Raw genomic sequence first — 21,065 nt, 5'->3', positions numbered from 1 at the left:
CAAGCTACTGCCAACGGCATCACAAATGACACGGGCCCTAACGCAAGCAAGGAAAATAGGTCCCAATACCCTCACTATGTATATAGTAAATGAGCTATAGTTGTGGTGAGGGCCGCTTGCATGCCCTTGGGCTCCAGAGCTACTGCACCTGATTCACCGACGATAGCTAAGCCCCTGACATAGACAAGATGGCTCAGTGAGTTAACAGCTCGCCACTGACTTTAAGTTGTATGATTCAGGTGACGAGTTAGAAACGGGCATGATCAACTCCTGCTCCCACCCTTCCCAAACACCAGATGCGGTCTATGAAGCAGTATATAAAAAGAAGTTATTATCCCTATCATTATTATTAAAAGTGGCATACAAGGAGTTTTCCATTGCATCCTTTCAAATTGAGTGCATTTCCAGTTGCCTGTCAAAATATGCCCTGCAATGCCTTCACAAAGGTGGCTAGGACTATTCAAATGTGAATAACATAATATAGCATCAAGATGGCTAGCATTTATAGAGATCTTACAGAAGGGTGGCCATTTGGAGATGGCTCCTTTTAGGACAGCAGGATGCATAGGGCTGCTGCATGAATGACGTGAAATAGCTGTCCATCTCGGTAACAGGCTGTAATGAAGAGCCAAGTTTGGCCTTTTTGCAGAATCCTGACAAAGGTGTAATGAAAGTTATTGAAGTAGCGAGTAGTTCCAATGACTTTTGACTAGTTGACTGTGGTGTTACCGCTGAATGTGCCCCTCACTGTGCCAGTGCTTTCTACTCTGGCTAAGAGGGGCACCATATTCTCTCAAGTCTTTAATTGATCCGTATGTGGCTGCAGTGATGAGCGCGTGTATGTGGTGTATAGTACTAGTCTCCTAAACTCCAGACTGCCCCCCACTGGTAGTCTTCTACTGAGTTCTAGAAAGAACGGTAGATATTTACAATAAAATGTCGGAACGCGGTGTTACTCCAAAATTGATAACGCACTCTGACATTTTTTAAACGCAGTGATATGCAGTATTTACAAAAATACGACACACACCTGCGTTTCCCCTAACACTGACGGTAAAAAAGCTGCCTCGCGCCAGCGCAGGCTCCTTTGCACCATGTTGCAAGGTTGTCTGGGCTGCAGGAGCGATTGTTTATGTGCAGGAAGGGACACCTGCACAAAAATAATCTTTAAAGGCGATTTGCTGTTTCTATTCTTGTGTCTTTGTTTTTTTAAGTGTGCTGCAAAATACGAGGAGAAATTATTGAAAAATGTATAATTTCTCCTCCCATCACCATTCCAAGACCAGGTTTTACCTGGCATTCATTTTTGGCGCTGCCCCATATTTACGCCACATTGTAAATATGTTGCAGCGTCAAACAGCAATGGCTGGAGGCAGGCGGAAAGAGAGAGCTCAGGATAAGGGAGGGCAAGAGATGGGAAGATAGAAAATGAGAAGGATGGGGAAAGATCTCATCAAAATTTGGAGACTAGGCAGCCTGGACCTATTGTGGGCAGGTGGAAAAAGAAGGTAGAGGAGACTCCAGGGCAAAGAGTAGGACATGCATATTCCCTAGATAAACATGTTAAGGTGTAGAATGTAAAAGGGTCCTTGTGCTATAGAGCCCAAGAGGAGGGTGATTTATAGAGGTGGATGGTGTAGATTTCGCTGCTAGAGCTTTGTTTAAGGTTACTTAGCTTGTGTGGCTATACTTAAGGATTATTAGCAAGTATGAGCTCTGCTTGCTTCCAATAAAGCAGACTTTTTCACATGTGCGTGCCAGAAGTGGTCTCTCTCCAAATAACCTTAGTCCCTGATTTCTCTTTATTCTCTCTTAGGTTGGCTCCTTTTCTTGGCCTTGGAGCTATCCAAGATCTCCACCATGAAGCTGGTGTTTCCAGCCATCATTCTGCTCTCCCTCACCCACGCCCTGCAGTTTTCTTCAGCCGCTGAGCTCAGAGGGAGGCGTCAACCGGGCACAGTCCCAAGAGCTAGCAGAAATGCTGCCCTGCAGGCCCCTCCACTGGGTGAGTTCTCCTCAGCTTCCAGGCCCTGAATGTCTGCCTCCACCTGCCCTTGTTGTAAAATGAGTAATAACACTGTTCTGTGCTTGGACTTTGTCATGCTTACAAATGGATGCAATTTTTTTGATTAACATGAGGTACACCTGAAATAAATCACCCATCAACCTGATATCTTAATTTCCTTTCCATTCCTTAAGGCCATCTGTAATGCACGTTTCATGTCTGGGTACATTGTGAATGGAGTATGTTAAATGACATAGAATTCATGATGTAAGAACCTAGGGACAGAAAGTCTCCATGTTACCCATATATAACCACTGTTGAGACAAAAAGTATCTTGTACTGTGATGGACGTGCAACCCTGCTGCGTGCCCCAATTTAATGATGTCTGGATCCCTCATGCTGATTTTTGTTGTCATGGGGGAACACAAATCGTGTGTGTGTGCGCCATGCCATAGGCCTTATTCACAGAATGTAGGCTTTTGGGGGCTGGGAAGGGCTACTGCCTTTGCCAGCATGTAAGAAGAATGAGGGTGTTAATGGCAGCATACCATGTAGTGATTGGTAGACGTGAACTGTCCTTTTTACCTGTGTCACTGGAGTGAGGCCTACAGGCTAACTTATTAATAGGTCTGTTGCTGTGTGTTTAACTCCCCCTTGTCCTACAATGACTGGGTGTGTAGCACTGCACAGTGTGTGTGCGTGTTATACATGTGCTGGGTGTATGTATGCCTGTGAATGGTACAGTTCCTGGGAGATGTAGTGCTGTGTACTTCATGTGTGTTATATGCATGTGCTGGATGTATGTTTGCCTGTGAATGGTACAATAAATTGAAGATTTTGGGTTCCAGTTTGGGGGGCCCAGGGCTAAGTGGAGGAACATGAGGAAGAAGACAAATCTCCCTCAGATGGATTTGTGGATTGCTGGATTCCTGTGGGCTGGGTGTGACACACTGGAGGAAGGAAGTCAAGTGCTGAAGTCGCTCAAGATCCAGGATAGCAAGAATAAAAGGCCTCAACTTCGCCAGTTGGGCACAGCAGCTTCTGCTTGCCCCATGGCCCTCTGAATAAGGTTCCGACAACTGCTTAGCTCTTTTCTTCATCACTGCATATGTTTTTTTGTGAAGTAAGTCTGTACCTGTAAACATACAACTTGTTGACCTTCTAAACTTTCTCAAAGTTCCTGCCATATTTATTTTAACTCCTAGCCTGTGAGTTGCAAGGCTGCCATCCATGCCACCTACATGGATGGCATGTCTGTCTGGCAAACACGATTTTCTGTCCCACTGGCATGCAGTATGCCTCATGAAAAGTTTATGAAAAAGTTACACGTTTCTGGCAGTGTTTACACAGAATATCAGAAACAGAAATATTGTTGGCCAAAATATTGTGTCAAGAATATCGAGGACAAAACCTATTGTGAAGTTACGTTTTTATAGGTAGGAATAGTTGTTCTATATATATCTCCATATATATGTACAGTGACAATATATCTTCAAGGTATGTAGATGTGCAGTTAAGAATAGTAAATCTATACTTTCCTATTTGCACTTACCTTCTCAATATTTTGGTGTAATATTTTTGACACGATATTCGGTCCACACAATATTTCTGTTTCTGATATTATGCCAGTGAGCTGTTGCTGGACGATTAGGTGTTTGTGAAGAGACTGCGTCTTTATTCCCCTGGTCAGGTGGTAAGGGCAGTATGTGTTTTTTCTGTTCTCGGTTCCCTAAAGGATTTGGACTGTGGTAGAGTGCCGATTACTAATGGAATTGTCGCCCGGTTCACAGCATATACCAGGGGATGGCAGGGCAGGTGCCTAGGTGTCAAAACTGGATGTGCAGTGCATGGCACACAGTACACATATGCCATCAGTGGACTGTATGACAGAGAGAATTAGTTGAGTATTTTCAGATAGGGAAGAAATAGGCCTTAATTGTAGACAATTTGTTCTATTTTCTAGCTGTATTAGTACCATGGTGCTTTGTGACTGCAAAATAAAGTCTAACAGGGAAAAACGGAGAGACTCAGCATCCTCTCTCACTCTTCTCCGTCCTAAAGAAGGCCTTTCCAAACATGGGAGGCATTCCAGACCCAGATATTTATCAGACTTGTCTAAGTCTCCAGCAGAAAGACTAGTCAAGAGATAAGCGGTGTGATGACCTTTAATCAAGTCAGATTTAAAATATAACAAACCTATGGCCGAGGAGAAATAGCTCTCTAAAGACCAGAGACATTTTTAAGTATGTGAATGAAATGCTAAACTATGCTACATAGGGAGCTGGCCCACCTTCCGCTTTTCGGCCAGCAAACTTTGGCTTCAAGGATCCAGTACATCAGTCAATAAGAGAAATTAAGATTCTAAGGATGCTAAGAGAATATTCTTACCAAGGTCCATAGTAAAGATATAATATGTACAAGTAGTTCATACAGATCTCTGTCAGATTGCTTCGAGATGCATTCCATGCTCTCTAACCTGACAGGGAGAGGTTCCATGGAAGAAGACACCATGTCCCCTTTGAACTCAGGTGATAGTAAGGTTGATGCTGCCCTCCTCATGGTATATGCTGGGTCAATTTGTCACTCATGGTCAGTGTGTATCTTTCAGTCCCTGCACATACACTCCCCACATTCCCCATCTAATCTAATGGGAGTGCTTCAAGAAGAAATAAAAATCAGGACACAGCAAATCGTCACTTCTTCACTTCTAAAGGGAGCCTCATATCCATCCTCTTCACAGCTCAGAGTCTGATCTTATACAAAAACTTCAGGAATGCCAGCATTACACAATACAGTTCTGGCACACTACCTTCCATGTTAGAAAGGCGAACCCGGGGGAGGCAGAAGGTGTCTGACTGACCACCCCTAGGCCTACCCCTCCTTCAGAAAAGGGACCGAGCGATGTCGAGAGGCCTCCGACGGGAGGGCCCTCTCCTAGAATCGTACAGCCGAGTAACCACACCCCTACAAAGGTACACCACACGTAGATAGAGTTTTCAATCTTTATCTGGCAATAAGTATCGTTTCAATATATACAGCAGATCCTGAGATCTGGAAAGTCTCGTGACAAGGGGCAAGGTAGCGGGACAGTCTTATAGATGGTCGGTTGCAAGGAGACTCTACGCACAGCTCTCAATCCTCGAGCTGGGGAGCTCCGGGAGGTTGGGCCGCGGCAGCGCCAGCAGGCTCCAAGATGGTTCAGCGAGTGTGGACCGCGGGAGCGCCAGCAGGTTCCAAGATGGTTCAGCGAGTGTGGACCGCGGCAGCGCCACAGGTTCCAAGATGGTTCAGCGAGTGTGGACCGCGGCAGCGCCAGCAGGTTCCCAGATGGCTCAGCGAGTGTGGACCGCGGCAGCGCCAGCAGGCTCCAAGATGGTTATGGCAAAGATGGACCGCGGCAGCGCCAGCAGGTTCCAAGATGGTTCAGCGAGTGTGGACCGCGGCAGCGCCAGCAGGCTCCAAGAGGGTTACAGCAAAGATGGACCGCGGCAGCGCCATCAGGTTCCAGGTAGAACAGCAAGGGGAGTTCGTCTCAGGGTCAGCCGCGACAGCGTCAGCAGGGCTTCTCGACTCCGGGATACAACTCCCGTCCTACTCCGGGGCTGGCCCAGATATAGGTCTGGAATCCTTTGATGTCCGGACCCTCTCGCCTGGGGGTCAGAGGGGCTGGGATGATGGTGTCCAGACACCCAGCAGGGGGGTGGAGCCAGAGCCCAGGGAGGCCGGAGGGCGATCGAAACCAGGCATCCGGGGATGGTTGGGGAGCCATCGAAACTCCCCTCTCCTTGTCTCTGGTGGAGTGGCCACTCTACCACCCGGAGGGTTCTTGGTGCCTCGATGGCGGGCTCGCTGGGGCCGTGGCCGCGGCTGGGCCGGGACCACGTGTCTGTGACGTGATGGGCCCAAGATGGCGTCGGGCCTGGAATGAGGGTCCGGGGCACCGGACCGGTAATGCTTGGGCGGCCCGAGGGTGCCGTGTCAGTGGTTGTGGGCCGCCGGGTGGCGGATCTGGTGGTTTGGAGGGCGTGCAGAGGTGTGCCCGAGGCCGACCCGGGCTGGATGGAGGGCCGATGTCGTCCGGGGCCCGCCATGCGGGAGGGGTCCAACATTCCACCTCTAAATTGTACAACATGTCTTCAGGGACATTACAAGATGAATTCCTCTGAGCTTCCATGAACTCCCATCCAAACAGTGCACACAGTCCAGGCGCATATTACCACACTCCTATGGTACACATTTGTGCTTTACATGCACTTGGGATGTAGCAACCACAATTAGGCAGAAATTAAGATCGATGAAGGGGGTAAGCATCTTACCCAAGTACAAAGAACAGATAAAAGCAAGCTGTGCAATTATGATTCACTAACACTTGCTGCTGCCACCGCCAAGCCCATATGAACAGGCAAGGGTAAACCAGAGGCACTTGCTAAGGAAGATGCACATGTTGTGCCCCTACAGACCATGGAGCCCTGCTCAGGGTCTCTGATTCCATTTAGCTAAATTGGTTATTTGCGCACATGCATTATGCCCTGAGCCAAAAAGTCAAAAGCATTTAGCTCATCAACACCATCTTCACTTGCCATTGTGACTGGCTGCCGTAAAGCCCAGCTCCATGCCTCTTATTCTCTGGTGTTCACTGGTTACCTGTAATGCTCTCTGAAAAAAGCCAATGTCTGTATCACAACTTCAGCTGCTTCTCCTTCTGTGGATGTTGGAAATGGGGTAGCATAGTGCAGAACGGGTGGGCCAAACTCCCGAGGACATGTGTGAAGCATCCACGCAGTACACACAGGCGACACACCAGGCACACCACAAAAAGAGACCACACCAGATTAGATGGAAAGAATAACTTTTGTATTGTACCAAACCTACACAGGTAATCACAATTATCACTATACTGCGCCAACTGGCGCCAGGGCAATATTTACAATGGGGATTATGTACAGGGCAAAGGAAAAGGAAGAAAAAGATAAGTCCATCAGTTCCAAGGACGTAATAAAAACATAAAGCATTAGCCTTAGGCGTAAAAGCACATTATGCATGGCATCGGCATCCCCTGCAAAAAGAACATTAGGCGTTCAGCATTAACATCAGGCATAGACATGCAGCAGACCTAAATCATGAGGCAGGGAACACAGTGCGCATAAGATTGGCATAGAACCCTAGCCAGGAATCCATCAACAGTGGGCATAATATTAGCCTGGAGCCCAGACATAGAAGCCTAAAAGCAGTAGGCCTCAGGAGAATTAGCATAAGTCATATTTAACATTAGGCACAAACCTGGGCACAGCCATAAATATACCCTCAACAGAAAGCATCCAACTAGGCCTAGAAAGGTATCGACATAAGCATATTAGCATAGGTACGACATTACCACCTGCCCAACCCTCATCAGCAGTTACCACTATCACATGAACATGGGGCGTTAATGTAGAGGCACTAGCGTGGTCATGAAGCCTAACATGTGGGCATAACATCAGGACACCACAGGCAGAGTCCTTTGGGCATGGGGCAGATCAGTCTCTCACCACAACCATTACCACTGCCCACTGTCCAGTGGGGCAGTGGTGTAAACTCCAGTCAGCGCAGCCACTTAGGAGCCCTCAAAACAACCCGGGGACGTTGTAGTCCTTCTTCTAGGTCCGAGGCTAAAAAATGCCTCAATCGCTGCAGCGACCCGCCACTGCGGTGTCGCTGTCTAGCCCCCGGGGCACTGTGGCCCTGTCCATGGGGGGGCCCACGGAGGCTTCAAAATTTTTTTGCTGCACGCTGCAGCTTCCCACTGCCAGTCGGGGCAGCTGGGAAGTCACACAGCGAAAGGGGGGGCGAGCACCAACAGTATGCCCCGTTGCCCTCTCCACCCCTAGCTCCTCAAAGGCTTCAGGCAGTCCCCCACACAGCTGAACCCCACTCACCAGGCTCCCCTTTGTCTTCCCCTGCAGGTCCTCGGGAACTTCCACGTGGCGCTGGGGAGGGGGTAGGCACCGACACCATACCTCAACGCCCCCTTTCCCTCTCTCGCTCACTCGGCAGCTGCGGCACTGCGAGGCTCTGACCGGCGTGGTGGGCTCCCGCGCCGGTCTCTCAGCACTCCCGGGGCTCCCTCGTCACTACGGGAGCCCCGCAGCGTCACCACTGGCTTCCGTCTTCGCTTCAGGCCCCACAGCCAATCCGTGTGCGGCTCTCGCGGGGCGCGGCAGCCTCCGCCAATGGCTGCACAGCTCCCCGGCGGCTGGGCTCAGGAACCAATGAGGTGGCGGCTTCAGGTGGCGCGGCCGCAGGATCCAATGGGGCCGTGCCTACCACCAGACGCGGCCGATGACGTTGCCCGGAGGAACGCTACGGGCCTTCTGCGGCCTTTCCTTTACCCCGGTGGGCGTCCCAGGCTTCGGGGGCACTGCGGCGGGGATTCGCAGTGGCGCCTCTTCCTCCTTCAGCGCGATGAAGTCCGCGCAACTTTCCACACGCCTCCCGGGCCGCAGCGGTGATTCGGGACCACGTCACTTCTCTGGGGCAAAGCATTGGCATGCAGATCCCTGGGCCGCAGCGGTGAGTTCCCCACGCTGGCTGCAGCAGTGAATCCAGGCGACAACTATGCGGGGTGGGCACCCTCTTTTAAATTATTCATGACGTGGGGTAGGAACCCTCGGAAGGGGCAGTAAACTGAGGGGTAGGCTCCCGCTAGTTCCAATTAGGCAAAAACGCGTCAATACGCGGGGTGGGCACCCGCCAGTATTACTTAGCCCAAGAGCGCGCCAAAACGCGGGGTAGGCACCTGCGGCGCTTTTAAGCCAACAGTTCTTCCTGGCCCCACAGCGCTTAGAGGATTACAGTGCTTTAGGTCTCAGCTCCTCTTCTCTGGTGCTTGAAATATAGGGCTGCGCTCACCAAGCGCTAGGCAACAGGCAAGCTTGGGACAGGAGGTAGCGCTCTTCTTCACTAGCCCTCAGCTTATAGCGCTCCTCACCTCCTTCTTGGCGCAGTTACAGGTGCTCCTTGGCAGTCAGGTAAACGCTCTTCTTCTGAAGGCGCTTTTAGGTGTAGCGTTGCGTGGCGCAAGGTCCCACCAGCCTCAGGGACCTAGGATGGTGCTCCTTCTTCAGGCGCCAGGTAGCAGAGCAGCAGGCACTACTGGGCAAGGTCAGCAGTCAGTGGGTACTCATCAGGACAGGGCGGTAGGCTTTCACCATCCTCCACTGTAGCGTAGCACTCCTCCTGTACAGCAGCCTGTACTCCTGCAGTGGGGCTTCCACTAGCACTGTGGACAGCAGAGGGGGTTTAGTTGGGTGCAGGGTCCAGCACACAGGCCCAAGTGGTGGTACCCCCTGGCAGCAGGTCCCCTCACGTTCATGTCCCTGCTCTGTCTGAGCACATGGTGGCACAGCCCCCTTATTTATGCGCCCCTCACCCCACCTACCAGGCAGTGCCAGAAGCTTCTAGAAGCCTCTGGGGAACTGGTTCTAACTGGCTCAGGGGGAGGAGTAGAGCACCCTGGGTAACAGGCTTTCCCTCCAAAAGCTGGATGGCCTGGAACCGAAGATCTAGACTGCTAACCCACTGCAGTCAGGTGGCTCAACACACAGCCATGGCATCCATTTTAAACGCAGCATGTTACCAGGGTACATTTGTACAATGGGGGGTTAACAAGTGCACACCATTGCATTACATTTAACATGGCGTCTCACACCACACATGGCCTATACAGTTTTCTACCATGGGGGAGACATCCTAAAATAGGGGGGTGAAAAGCAAAACATTTTGGGAGAAAGGGCCAAGTCCAACAGTGGAAAATTGCAATAATATTGAATGTATCCTCACTTCCAGACATTCAACCAGCTGTTGCTTTTTTACCTGTCCACAAGCTTTGAAGATTCGACTTTTCAAGAAAGTATACCTTCTGTCTCAGTATTCCTGCTTTGATGGAAATATTACCCAATCTGGTTAGAGGATAGGCCTCAGAAAATGTTACATCAATCAATCTTTGGTCTTACTACTAGAATCAGGTATTCGTGAATAGAAGGCTCCAACATACACCAATATCAGAATGCAAATGAAGTAAACCTTTAGACATATTTTAATGCTCTAATTTACTCCCTTGAAGATATCTGTCGGAGGGAAGGCCGGAAACAGAAGCGAGGAGGCCGTATAGGGTGAATATTGTGGGATTTATTGATGGTAATAAGTAACCCAGTAGGGAGAGTGAAAGTGTTGGAAACAGTCTTTTGGTACAAATAAGTCAATTAGAGTCAGCAGTGTTAACTTCTGAGGGTCTTCCTCAAGGGTGCTGTCAGGTGGTCCATGGAACCTTGATACTCGGTGGTAGGAGCATCCGCGGGTACTGCAGTCACTCAAAAGAAAGAAAAGAACAGTGGTCACTGTCAGATTCTACTCTAGGAGGATACCTAATCCATCACTACACCGTGCGCAAGGTTTAGGAATGTGAGGGAGGGGTTTTCTTAACTGCTTAGGTTATCACAAAGAAGTAATGAGCTTCTGTTCTATGTGAGGAATGTTAATTCGGGTCACGTTACAAATTGGAAGGCAAGGAGGAGGTATAAAACGGGCTAAAGTTGGCAGGGAAAGAACAGATATTACGACTTTTTCTCACAGCCTCCCGCTATCTCCCAGCTCCCCCCTCCTCCCACCTGTACTCGTGGTTCCGCTACGTACCAGGGTCTGCCACATCTCTCCTGAGTTGTGGCGGCTAGTGCGTGTCCCCCGGGCTCCACCAGTCTTCAGGCCAAAAGTCAGGATCCTCTGGCTCCTCGTGTCGAGTCTCCTTGATGTCCTCTCGAGTGGTGGTGGCGTCCTTGGCTCCTTCGGCGTCTTCTTCCGGCGTTGTCGACCCACTTCCAGCAGGCACGCTGGTTGTTGTTTCTCCCGGCTTTTTCTGCTGCTCGCGACCTCGTTGCCGGCTCCCTGATTGGTCAGTGCGTTGATAAGTCTATTGAGGTCCGCCTCTGGGGAAAACAACTTCCGGGTCGGGTTCGACGTACTGTGGGGCGGGGAAAAGAGTTCATTATCACGCGAGCTGCGGCATCAGCGTCTTCGCCTTCATTAGGACGGCAGGGAATCCAACTTGTTATGTCGCCAGTGATATATGAATACCCCCTGTTCGGCTCCTCCTCACATCATCATACCGCTAAAAATATATTTTCAAAATGGTTGACACGGATTATGCTCTTCTATTTAACATTCTTTGAACGAAGATCACTGTCTACCAGACTTGTGTGGACTGGGGCAGAGCAGTGTCGCCTTAGATAAGGCTAAATGAACTCAAGTCCTGCAAAAACTTTACCAAGAACTTAGAAAAGAAATATAGGAGAAAAAAACATAACCAAGTCTAAGAAGAAATATAGGAGAAGACCATCCAAAAGTGTAAGAAAAAATGTTGGAGAAGGCCATCCAAAAGTATAAGAATAAATATAGGAGAGGACCCTCCAAACATGCAAGAAGGAACACAGGTGAAGAAGACCATCTAAAAGTGTAGGAAAAGATATATATAGAGAAGGCCATCCAAAAGTATAAGAACAAATATGGGAGAGGACCCTCCAAACGTGTAAGAAAAAAGCACAGGCACAAAAGACCACCCAAAAGTGTAAAACAAAATATATGAGAAGAACTTTCAAAAGTTAAGAATAAATATAAGAGAAGACCCTCCAAAAGTGTAATAAGACACAAAACAGAAGATTGCCCTCCAAAAGTGTAATAAGAAACAAAGGAGCAGAAGACCATCCAAAAGAGTAAGAAGAAATATATAAGACCATCCAAAAGTGTAAGAAGAAATATAGAAGACCATCCAAAAGATTAAAAAGAAATATAGAAGAAGACCATCCAAAAGTGTAAGAAGAAATATAGAAGAAGACCATCCAAAAGTGTAAGAAGAAATATAGAAGAAGACCATCCAAAAGAGTAAAACGAAATATAGAAGAACCCCATCCAAAAGAGTAAGAAGAAATATAGAAGAAGACAATCCAAAAGTGCAAGAAAAAATATAGAAGAAGACCATCCATAAATGTAAGAAAATATATAGAAGGCCCTCCAAAAGTGTAATTAGTAACACAGGAGAAGAAAACCACCGAAAAGTGTAAGAAGAACTATAGAAGAAGACCATCCAAAAGTGCAGAGAGTTCCTAAAACCTATCCTCCTCCAAGAAGGCTATGACTGATAGTCCCTTCTACCCAGTCTCTACACCTAACTTTCTGAAGATCGGACACCAGAACATCTTTAACTTTTTCATTGTGATTTTCACTGGACGCCTTATACGAGTCCGTACCTCACTGCATACCCTTGTCTGTGAGGATCTTTCCACTTATGAACCTTTCAACTAATACTTTAGTCTGCTGGTTTTTCCCTTATAGATTCTCTAAAGATCTTCTGTTTCACCCTTGTTGTCCACCTCCTCAAGTGCTCTCTGTTTGTTCAAGGAAAAATCCGTATTATCTTCTTGAAACATTTCACTGTCTTACCTGGTTACACGCACCTTCCTTAGACTCAACTCACCTCTTCTTTACTTGGGTCTTTCTCCATGCTCGCCATCATTCCTTGAAATCCTTACTCTCTCGTCCTTCATCTTTCCCCTTCCTCGTCCCTCTTTAAAACTAGAATAAATATAATTGGTGGTGGTTGAATTTGCGTGATCGTTTTCACCTAATTTTCTGCTGTGGTGTAGACATGCAACATGACCATGTGCTCTGTCTTTGCTGAAGTCTCAGTAGTAAGTCAATAAAAAAATACACATGTAGTGTGATTTCAATAATTTTTGTTTTAATATTAAATTCAGGTTGTCAGTTAAAAATGAAACTCAGATAGAAATTAAAGCATACTTGCTTTAAAACAATGGTAGCTATTATTCACCAAAAAGGTACAAAATATCTTAAACCACAGGGTTTATTTCGGGTACTAATAATTCCAAAGTACTTCGTTCTTAGTTGGATCTTCGCCAAAAACACTTTAGCCAAGGGCACTTTTCTTGCCAAACTGAGTCTGAGTCACAAATCTTAGTATGTCTTTAAAAGTAGCATGTGAAATACTTGGAGAAAAGGCAATAATAACATCTTTTTTGTGCCAAGAAATAAAGGCAAATCATTTGAGAACAATCAGCTGAGTGCTCAAGACTAGTATTCTCGTTTGTTCTGAATCGAAGCACATGCTATTAGGACAATGCAACAAGAGTTGTTTTGACTGTGTTTACGACTTCATCTACAGGAGAAAATGTTTCGACTAAAATTGCAGTAGCACTTAGACCACCAACCTTCCTGTTTCCATGTGCCCCTTTGTATGGGCCACAGGTGGTATGACCTGGACAGGGCAGTCTAATGGTCCTGGCATCTTTTCGCCATCTCAGTGTGGCCCCTTCTGACTCCACAGTTTGCCTTTTGAACCTGTCCCATTCAACCCCTTGGGTCACCTAGCACCAGGAGGGGTTCCGTTCTTAGCCAGTCGTAGAACTGAAACCAGGTGGGAAATAAACACGTAGTTCAAAAGACAAAGACTGAGGGCCTTATTTTGAGTACTGCGGTCCTGAGGACCGCCTTACTCGGGGTGGCAGTCCGACCACCGACGCCACAGCAGGTCCGCCCGCAGTATTCAGACTGTGGCGGTCAGACCGACACAGGACCGCCGCCTCCGCTGGGATCTAGGATCCTGTGGCGGTCGCACAGCATTAAGGGCTAGGAATATGCAGCGAGCCCGCCATGAAAAGGGCGACAGACATGGTTCCCTGCCGCTTATGGGCCTGGGGGTACATGCAGGGGAGTACATATTGTGCCCCCCCTGGAATTGCACCCCCGTTACTGCAAGGTATGGCATGCATGACATGGTGCATGCCAGGCTGTGCAGGAATGTGCTGGAGGCATTCTCACTGTTGCGGTCAGTTGTTAAGGCTCTCCTATGAGCCGTAAACAGCCTCCGCCCTGAGACAGGGCACAGCCCCGCCTGCCCGCCATGGATTGAAGTCGTAATCTGGCAGGCGCACGATGGGCGAAGGGGGCCGACAAGAGGACCGCCAAACTTGTCATAAGGCTGTTAAACTTTTAACAACAAGCGATGTAGGCAGCAGTGACAGTGGCACCAGAGCATGGGTGAGTGAGGGACCCACTGTACCCTATTAATATAAATCTTTTACCACCAAAAAGGAGAAGTATGCAGATAATTTTCTTTGCATGCTCTAGGAAACATCTTAACTTTAGTACTCTGGTGGCTGTAAAGCTGCTATGTGGTTAGTCAAGGTAGAACAGGGAAAGGATACATATGTAAGGGGCACATTGATGATGTACCTCAACACAGGACTGATTCTATCCTCTTTTGGACTCCACCCCTGTCAAATGACAGCCTGAGACCTAGTTATTTGCTTTTTTGGATAGAGATTCACATCACATTCCATATTTATTAACAAAACATATCTCAGTAAGTTCATAACATTACACAGAACACTTATTTGCAGGATTCTTGCATAAAATAAATGTCCTGGCTAAATGGTCAGTTAGACATCGAGTTTCCTGAAACCCAACCCCTCATTTTGCTGAACTCATGATTTGACCTTCCACCTGGTCCCACTGGCATCCCCCAAACCTTTCGGGCCTCCTATGGGTCCCACTTCCAGGCAAAAGAAATCTGCTTTAATGTGAACCCAGGCTCTACTCACTTATGCTAGAGTTCCCTCACCCTAAAGCAATCTCCCCTGAACCATTAGCTCCTGCAGGAAAGCTAATCTGGGCAACCAGGCCATAATTTGGTCCCCTGGTACAGACCACATCCTCCACCTCCCAAAAGGGCAACTGACCATTGGAGCAAAGATGAATGGAAGGCTAGTGGGGGGCGCTTAAGCGAGTGACTTTCTACCTGCAAAAGTGCAAGATTTATTTAAAATGTGGCAAAAACCCCTGTAAGATCCACATGAAACTGATATTCTCAATGACTTCTTCCCTATGAGATGCCAAGATGACCCAAAGTGTGCCCGCTAACCATGAGTTCACCCTTTCACAGGCCGGAATGGTTCACCTACCATGTGGCCTCCCCTTAAGCTGCAAGATAAACTGACCAGCAAAAGAAAATAAACTATTTACAAACATCTCATTGCCCAAAGGGAAAAGGGGAAACCCATCGCCGAAAAAGAACCTTGCTCCACTAATGTATCCATGGATGATGCATCTGAGTCCACTTTGTGGATTGGTTAAGAGACTGAATAGAGACACCTCCATGCCACACCTGTTTTGGTATTATGCATGATCGAGCTGTCACTGCATTAGGGAAATGCCTACATGCTAAGTCAATGATCCACAATTCCAAAATATCACTGTGACCATGTTGTACCAGATCATTACCTCCCAAATGAAGTATAATTAGCACCAGAGGTGGAAAACCGCTTTGTGCCCTCTTATTGACAATTGCCCTAAATTTCTACTATTAAAACTTCACTCGCATATCACCTCATGTTGAGGCCAGCTTCTCTAGTCTGCTCAGCGAAGTCACTGGTTTGATACATCTCCCAAGCCCTCTAAATAATAGTGTCCCAACACCTCCTGGAGAGACATGGCACCTAGATGTGCAGATAAGAGGTATTCAATGGAGGAAAATCACAAAAGTACTCAAAGACCATGGGTTTCAATGATAGTAAACGTACTGCTTGAAGCAACCCAATTCCACCTTCCAATTCTCAGCACTATCTGATCATCAAACAGAACTGGCGGCTGGTGGGGCTTCACCAATACGGAAAGAATGGAAGCTGAAGTGAGTTGGGTGTACTGTAGCTCATGATCAGTATTGAGGCCCAGTTCAGCGGACTTACGATGCATTCTTCACATGGCTTCTTTGTGTCTTAAGATGAGTTCTCTGTTACCTCCTCGAGGTTCAAGGCCTATGGTCTATCCCGTAAAAGCAGAAATATTTATTTTGCCCTTGTGCCTTACATTCTGTTCTAAGTACTGCCATGGGGTATATGTGATCACTTCGAGGATGTAACTGAGAACTCACCTTAAGATGCAAAGAAGCCATGTGGATAATGCGTCTCAAGTCAGTTGAACTGGGCCTCAATACTGATCATGAACTACAGTACATTGTAGGGGACTACAAATAAATATGATGTATTGGTAAAAACTGTATCACAATGGGTAGATGAAATGATGAAAATGCAAAGTCTGCTCATTCGTTGTTTGCATATTGTCACAATCGTGATGTACGTCAGTCCACATTTTCAATTACACAGTAGTAATGCCACTGTACTGATATTTATGACAATGACATAGCATCAAAATTCAATAAATAGATTGTTATAATTTAAGGAACACAACATACAGGTTAAAAGTATGATATGTAGAGCGCAGTCAAACAGATCACTCTGACATAATCAGCATAAAGCTTGCAAGGCGTGAAACCATGTTATGCAAAAGATTTTGGATTTTGTCTTCTACTATGCCATTGGCTTTAATATTCACTACATACACATGTATACATAGTGACATTACAATATTATATACAGGGATGATCGTACAACATGCACAAGGAAAATATCAGTCTTTCCAATTTTGCGTTTGTTTCGGGATGATACAAGTAAGAATAGTATTGCGTACCAAATGTGAAGTCCGACATCGGTGTTAATTACTCAAGTGGGTCAGAGGTAATTGTTCCACTGCTGAACACTTGCGACGTGGACCAGGGACGCATGTAGCAAGCACAAGCAAAGCTATGAGAATCAGGTAAGCCCACATATAAGGGTTATATATATATAAGCCCACATATAAGGGTTATATACAGTCGAGATGAATGGTGCACTGAACTACATGCAGGCAACATTTACACCACGGGTTTCTTTTACATGTGTTACAGCAACTATATTTAGCTCACAGGAGAAGACAGCCATTGTCCACTTAATTGGGTTGTGAAAGACAGGATTAATAAAATGGTGATTGAGATGTATCAGACACACCAATAATTGAGGATTTAGGACCACAAGACTGCGTAACATGGGTGCGAAATGTTTGGATTAGAATGATGATAACCCGGTACAAGGGGTTTTTGCCTTTGGTAACATTTTTACAACTTAAGTATGTTATTATATACAGATATGTGGCACAAAGTCATGGTTCATCTTATTTCCAGGCCGACAGTAGAACCGTTCTCAAGGTAGAAACAATATCATATAAGTGCATTGCCTTGCCATGCATCCTAACTCAATCTGGATTTTTAACATTGTACGTATATATTTGACTACAGGACTGAACCTAGTAGCCAGAAAAAACAAGTATGCGAGGGATTTAAGGTCGACACCGTACTAGACTTGCATGACACAAGATACACTTTTGTATTCTTGAGATTGTACCACTTCTTGCAAGAATTTTTTTGAATTTTCCACAAAAGTGTTATGCATTAATGGCAGTTCACAAAAGTTGCAAATAGGTCTATAAAATGATTTACAAGTAATGATAAACATGCCATTATCCTATCCAAGCACGGGTTTCCACATCCTATCACTAACGAAGGCATTCCTGAATAGCACTTCAACACAGGTGTACCTGGTTGAACACGCCACACACCAAAACTAGTATGTTGCTATGTTTTTTAGCCCTAAAGACTCGAAGGGTACACCCTTCACGACGAAACACATGTTGGCTAATGCTAAAAAGAAGAAAGAAAATAAAGAAACTGAGAAAGAAGCAAAAGCTGCATCACCTTTTAAAGTTAATGGGTGTTATGTGAAGTTCTGTGGCTTGCTTAGGACTGCAGTTGTTTCCTTATCCTCATTTTGGCACTGCTCCTTGCACCTTTGTAAGGCTTTGAATACTCCGTTCTGGAAAATAAAAACTTCACACTCCAGCTATTGGTGTAGGCTCTACTATAACCGGCATCACAACCTCAACTCATCTGCTATTGTACCTCAACAGATGCACGATGCAGACTTCCAAGAAACTTTGGGCATGCATGGGGTACAGCCATGTAAGTGGTGCTGCCCTCGGTGCTCTATCCTCAAGCGAACGGGTGGTCTGATGCGCAGGTGAGCGGGTGGTCTGATGCGCAGGTGAGCGGGTGGCCTGATGTTGAGGGAAGTGGTGGATTTTCTTCGAGGCCTCTCAGATTTGTAATAGGAGACTCTATTACATGCAAGGTGAGATACATGAATTGGATCCTTCCAAATATAGCTCTAAAGGACCCGTAAACTATATGTACACTACCGTCATACATACTCAAATATGATAACACATGTACATTGCTGGCCAACCCCACAATAGATGGAAACCTCATTTTCATTTTGATTTATAAAAACACTTGCAGTGTGTGCAGCTGCTTTGCTGTGATTTCATGAGTAATGTTTCAGTTTATATAAAAGTCAATCCAAACAAGAACAGCAAGGCTTGTTTAGAGAACTTTTCTCTATTTTTATAACATCGAGTTCCTTCTGCACTGTCCTGCTCGGTGTGGGTAATGGGTGGACAACTGCTGACCAAACTGTGCTGCCTTAACCATTGATGTTGATTGCAGACACTGGCAGGCATGTACTGGCGGGGACCACTGATGTATACAATGTCTGGTGTCATTTAAATATATTGTGTGTGGGGCCCACAGAGGCACGTAAGAAATGGAGCTACTAATGTGCATCCTGTGTGGGCCATTTACCCATTGGTTGTTAGAAGCTGGCGATCGATATATTCCCAGAAAACAGTTATTGCTATTTGTGTCTGGGGGGTTGATTTTTGCCGACTCATACATATTATTTTTCAAGTTATACCCTTTAGTGACATTTTGGTAATGTGTTTGCTTTAGGAAGTTATTGGCGCTATTTTTATCATCATACTACTTTCATTAATGGTAATTCCTGTAATATAATTGAACTGAACGGTCATGTGATGTCAGTTCTTGTTTTGTCACTGATTTTGCAAGCTATTAATACCCTTAGGAATTGTGGAAACCTGAACGCTCTGACGTAACCCTCAAAGTGGATGATCCACTGAGATGTGACATACGTCACTTCTGATGACTCAGGTTTTTCCTGTGATAGGTGCAAGTGGTGATGGTACTGCTGTTTTTCTCCATGAATTAAGGTCTTTTTAGTTTTGCTACGCACCACAAGAATAAACCAATGCTGGTGGTTTCTGAATTAGATCAGTTTTCTTCTACAAAATGCTTATGATAGGGTGTCAATCGAACTGACATACATGGGGCATGTAAATACATTAGACTGCAAATATGAAAATGGCGTTAAGTGCATATTAAAAACCTACCAGATATGTAATCCAAATATTTATTTTTGGCATCAATTTACTTAAAAGAAAGTGAAAAGTAGTCGCACACTACATCATGGTTTTTTAAATTCAATGTTTGGAAATCATCTAAAACCAAATAGTTTTTTTCTCAAAATTGTTATTTAGTTTACAATTATTAGATAACTTCTTAAAATGTCTACGTTAAAACCAGATTGATAGATCATTATTTTTACATTTTTATCTTAGGGTCTCATTAAAAAAGCACCAGAAGGGGGCGTGGCTTGGGCGCCGATGGCGATGGTCGCCTGAGAGCTCGGCTCCGGGACTGAGCCCGGGATTATCCTGTTAATCGGAGGCCGCGGGGCACCCTAGCCCCCGCAAATCGTTGTTCGGCCCAACTGGACCCTGCTGGGACGCCTGGCACAGCCTAGACGGGTGGTGATCCGCCCGAAACTTGAAGTTTGTGGTCCCGCGGAGAGCGACCCAAGATGGCGCCCGGACCCCTTTGTCCCCTTAGACGGGACCATTAGCCTGGGAGAACGTTGCTGGTCACGGCGTGCCCTCCGCTCTTGTGTTTTCCTGGAGAGTGAGGAGCTGGACTTTGCCCTGCTGAGATTCTGATATTGGTAACTGCGCCCGGGCGGTCGGAGGCCCCTACCATAGTGGACCCCGGCACACGGACGCCTGGAGGTCCTGACGGAGGTGCCGACCCCCGACGCGGCGCTTGGCTGCATCCCCCGTTCGACCCGATCCCATGGGAAGTACAACCCCCTGGCGCCAAAAAGTCTCTGGTGGTGTGGGTGGCCCCCGTTCCGGATCCTCGTCAGCCGGACGGGCCTACCTGGCCTGGCGCCGAGTGTCTCCGCCTCCTCCTTGGCGCCCTCAGACGATACGGGGGTGGCGCGAGCCGAAACTGAGGAGACCCGCCTGGCCCTGGAAAGGAGGAACACCGGCCCTCACCCCGAGGGCCTACATTCGGGGGAGTTATAGTCGGCGCCCGCACTTGGTGGCACCCTCCTCTGAGTCCACACTGTGCGCTTCCCGCGGCATGGGGAAGCCGAGGGGGGCCAAGGGGGCCACCCCGGCGGCCTCTGACTCAGAGACCCCGGACAAGGAAGGCCATGGAAACCCGGGGAGTGCTGGTGACGCGCCGCTGCAGCAACAGTTTGATCGCGTCCTGGAGGCGATTGCGACCACACGCTCGGCCCTTCAGCAGGACATTGCCCAGGTGGCGACGAGCCTGGGCCTCCTCAGGGCGGATCATGGCAAGCTGTCGGACAGGGTCAAAGAAGTGGAGGGCTCGGTGAAGACCTTGGAGCCGGCGCAGCGTACCTTGGCCGCGGCAATGAAAGATGCCCTAACCCGGATTTCTGCCCTGGAGCAGCGAGCGGAGGATGCGGAAGGCCGTAACAGGCGCAACAACATCCGCGTGGTGGGCCTGCCGGAGAAGATCGAGGATGGCGACATGGTGGCCTACTTGGAGGCCTGGCTCCGAGACACAGTGGCCCCGGAGGGCCTATCCTCTTTCTACACCCTTGAACGAGCTCATAGAGTCCCAGCAAGGCCACCGCAACAAGGCCGTGCGCCGCGCCCAGTGGTGGCGCGCCTCCTCCATTTTCGCGACAGGGACCTCATTCTCAATGCCGCTAGACATAATGGCCCCTTCAAGGTGGAGAACAGCCAGGTGAACATCTTCCCGGACTACACTTATGAAACCCAACGCAGGCGGTTTTCATTCTTGGCGGTCAAGCGCGAGCTCCGGAGCGAGGGCATCCAATACTCGCTCCTATTTCCTGCACGGCTCCGCGTCATTGTCGATGACAAGACTCAATTTTTTGAAACCCCGGAGGATGCCTGCAAC

The 21,065-nt window shown here is 47.4% G+C and overlaps 1 protein-coding gene across 2 annotated transcripts in view; it reads left to right on the top strand.

The window, feature by feature from the left end:
• MATN2 (matrilin 2) overlaps positions 1-21,065 on the top strand; it is a 669,488-nt gene that overhangs the window by 242,555 nt on the left and 405,868 nt on the right. For both annotated transcript variants that reach the window (XM_078686985.1, XM_078686983.1), the window contains exon 2: positions 1,817-2,005. In XM_078686985.1, the coding sequence (XP_078543111.1) occupies positions 1,861-2,005 (145 nt within the window). In that variant the 5' untranslated portion in view covers positions 1,817-1,860. The remainder of the gene's footprint in view (positions 1-1,816; positions 2,006-21,065) is intronic.

This window comes from Lissotriton helveticus, chromosome 4_1, assembly GCF_964261635.1.
Source record: "Lissotriton helveticus chromosome 4_1, aLisHel1.1, whole genome shotgun sequence".
Taxonomy (NCBI): domain Eukaryota; kingdom Metazoa; phylum Chordata; class Amphibia; order Caudata; family Salamandridae; genus Lissotriton; species Lissotriton helveticus.
Note: the sequence above shows the minus strand (reverse complement) of the source record. Positions and strands in the feature narration are given on the sequence as shown.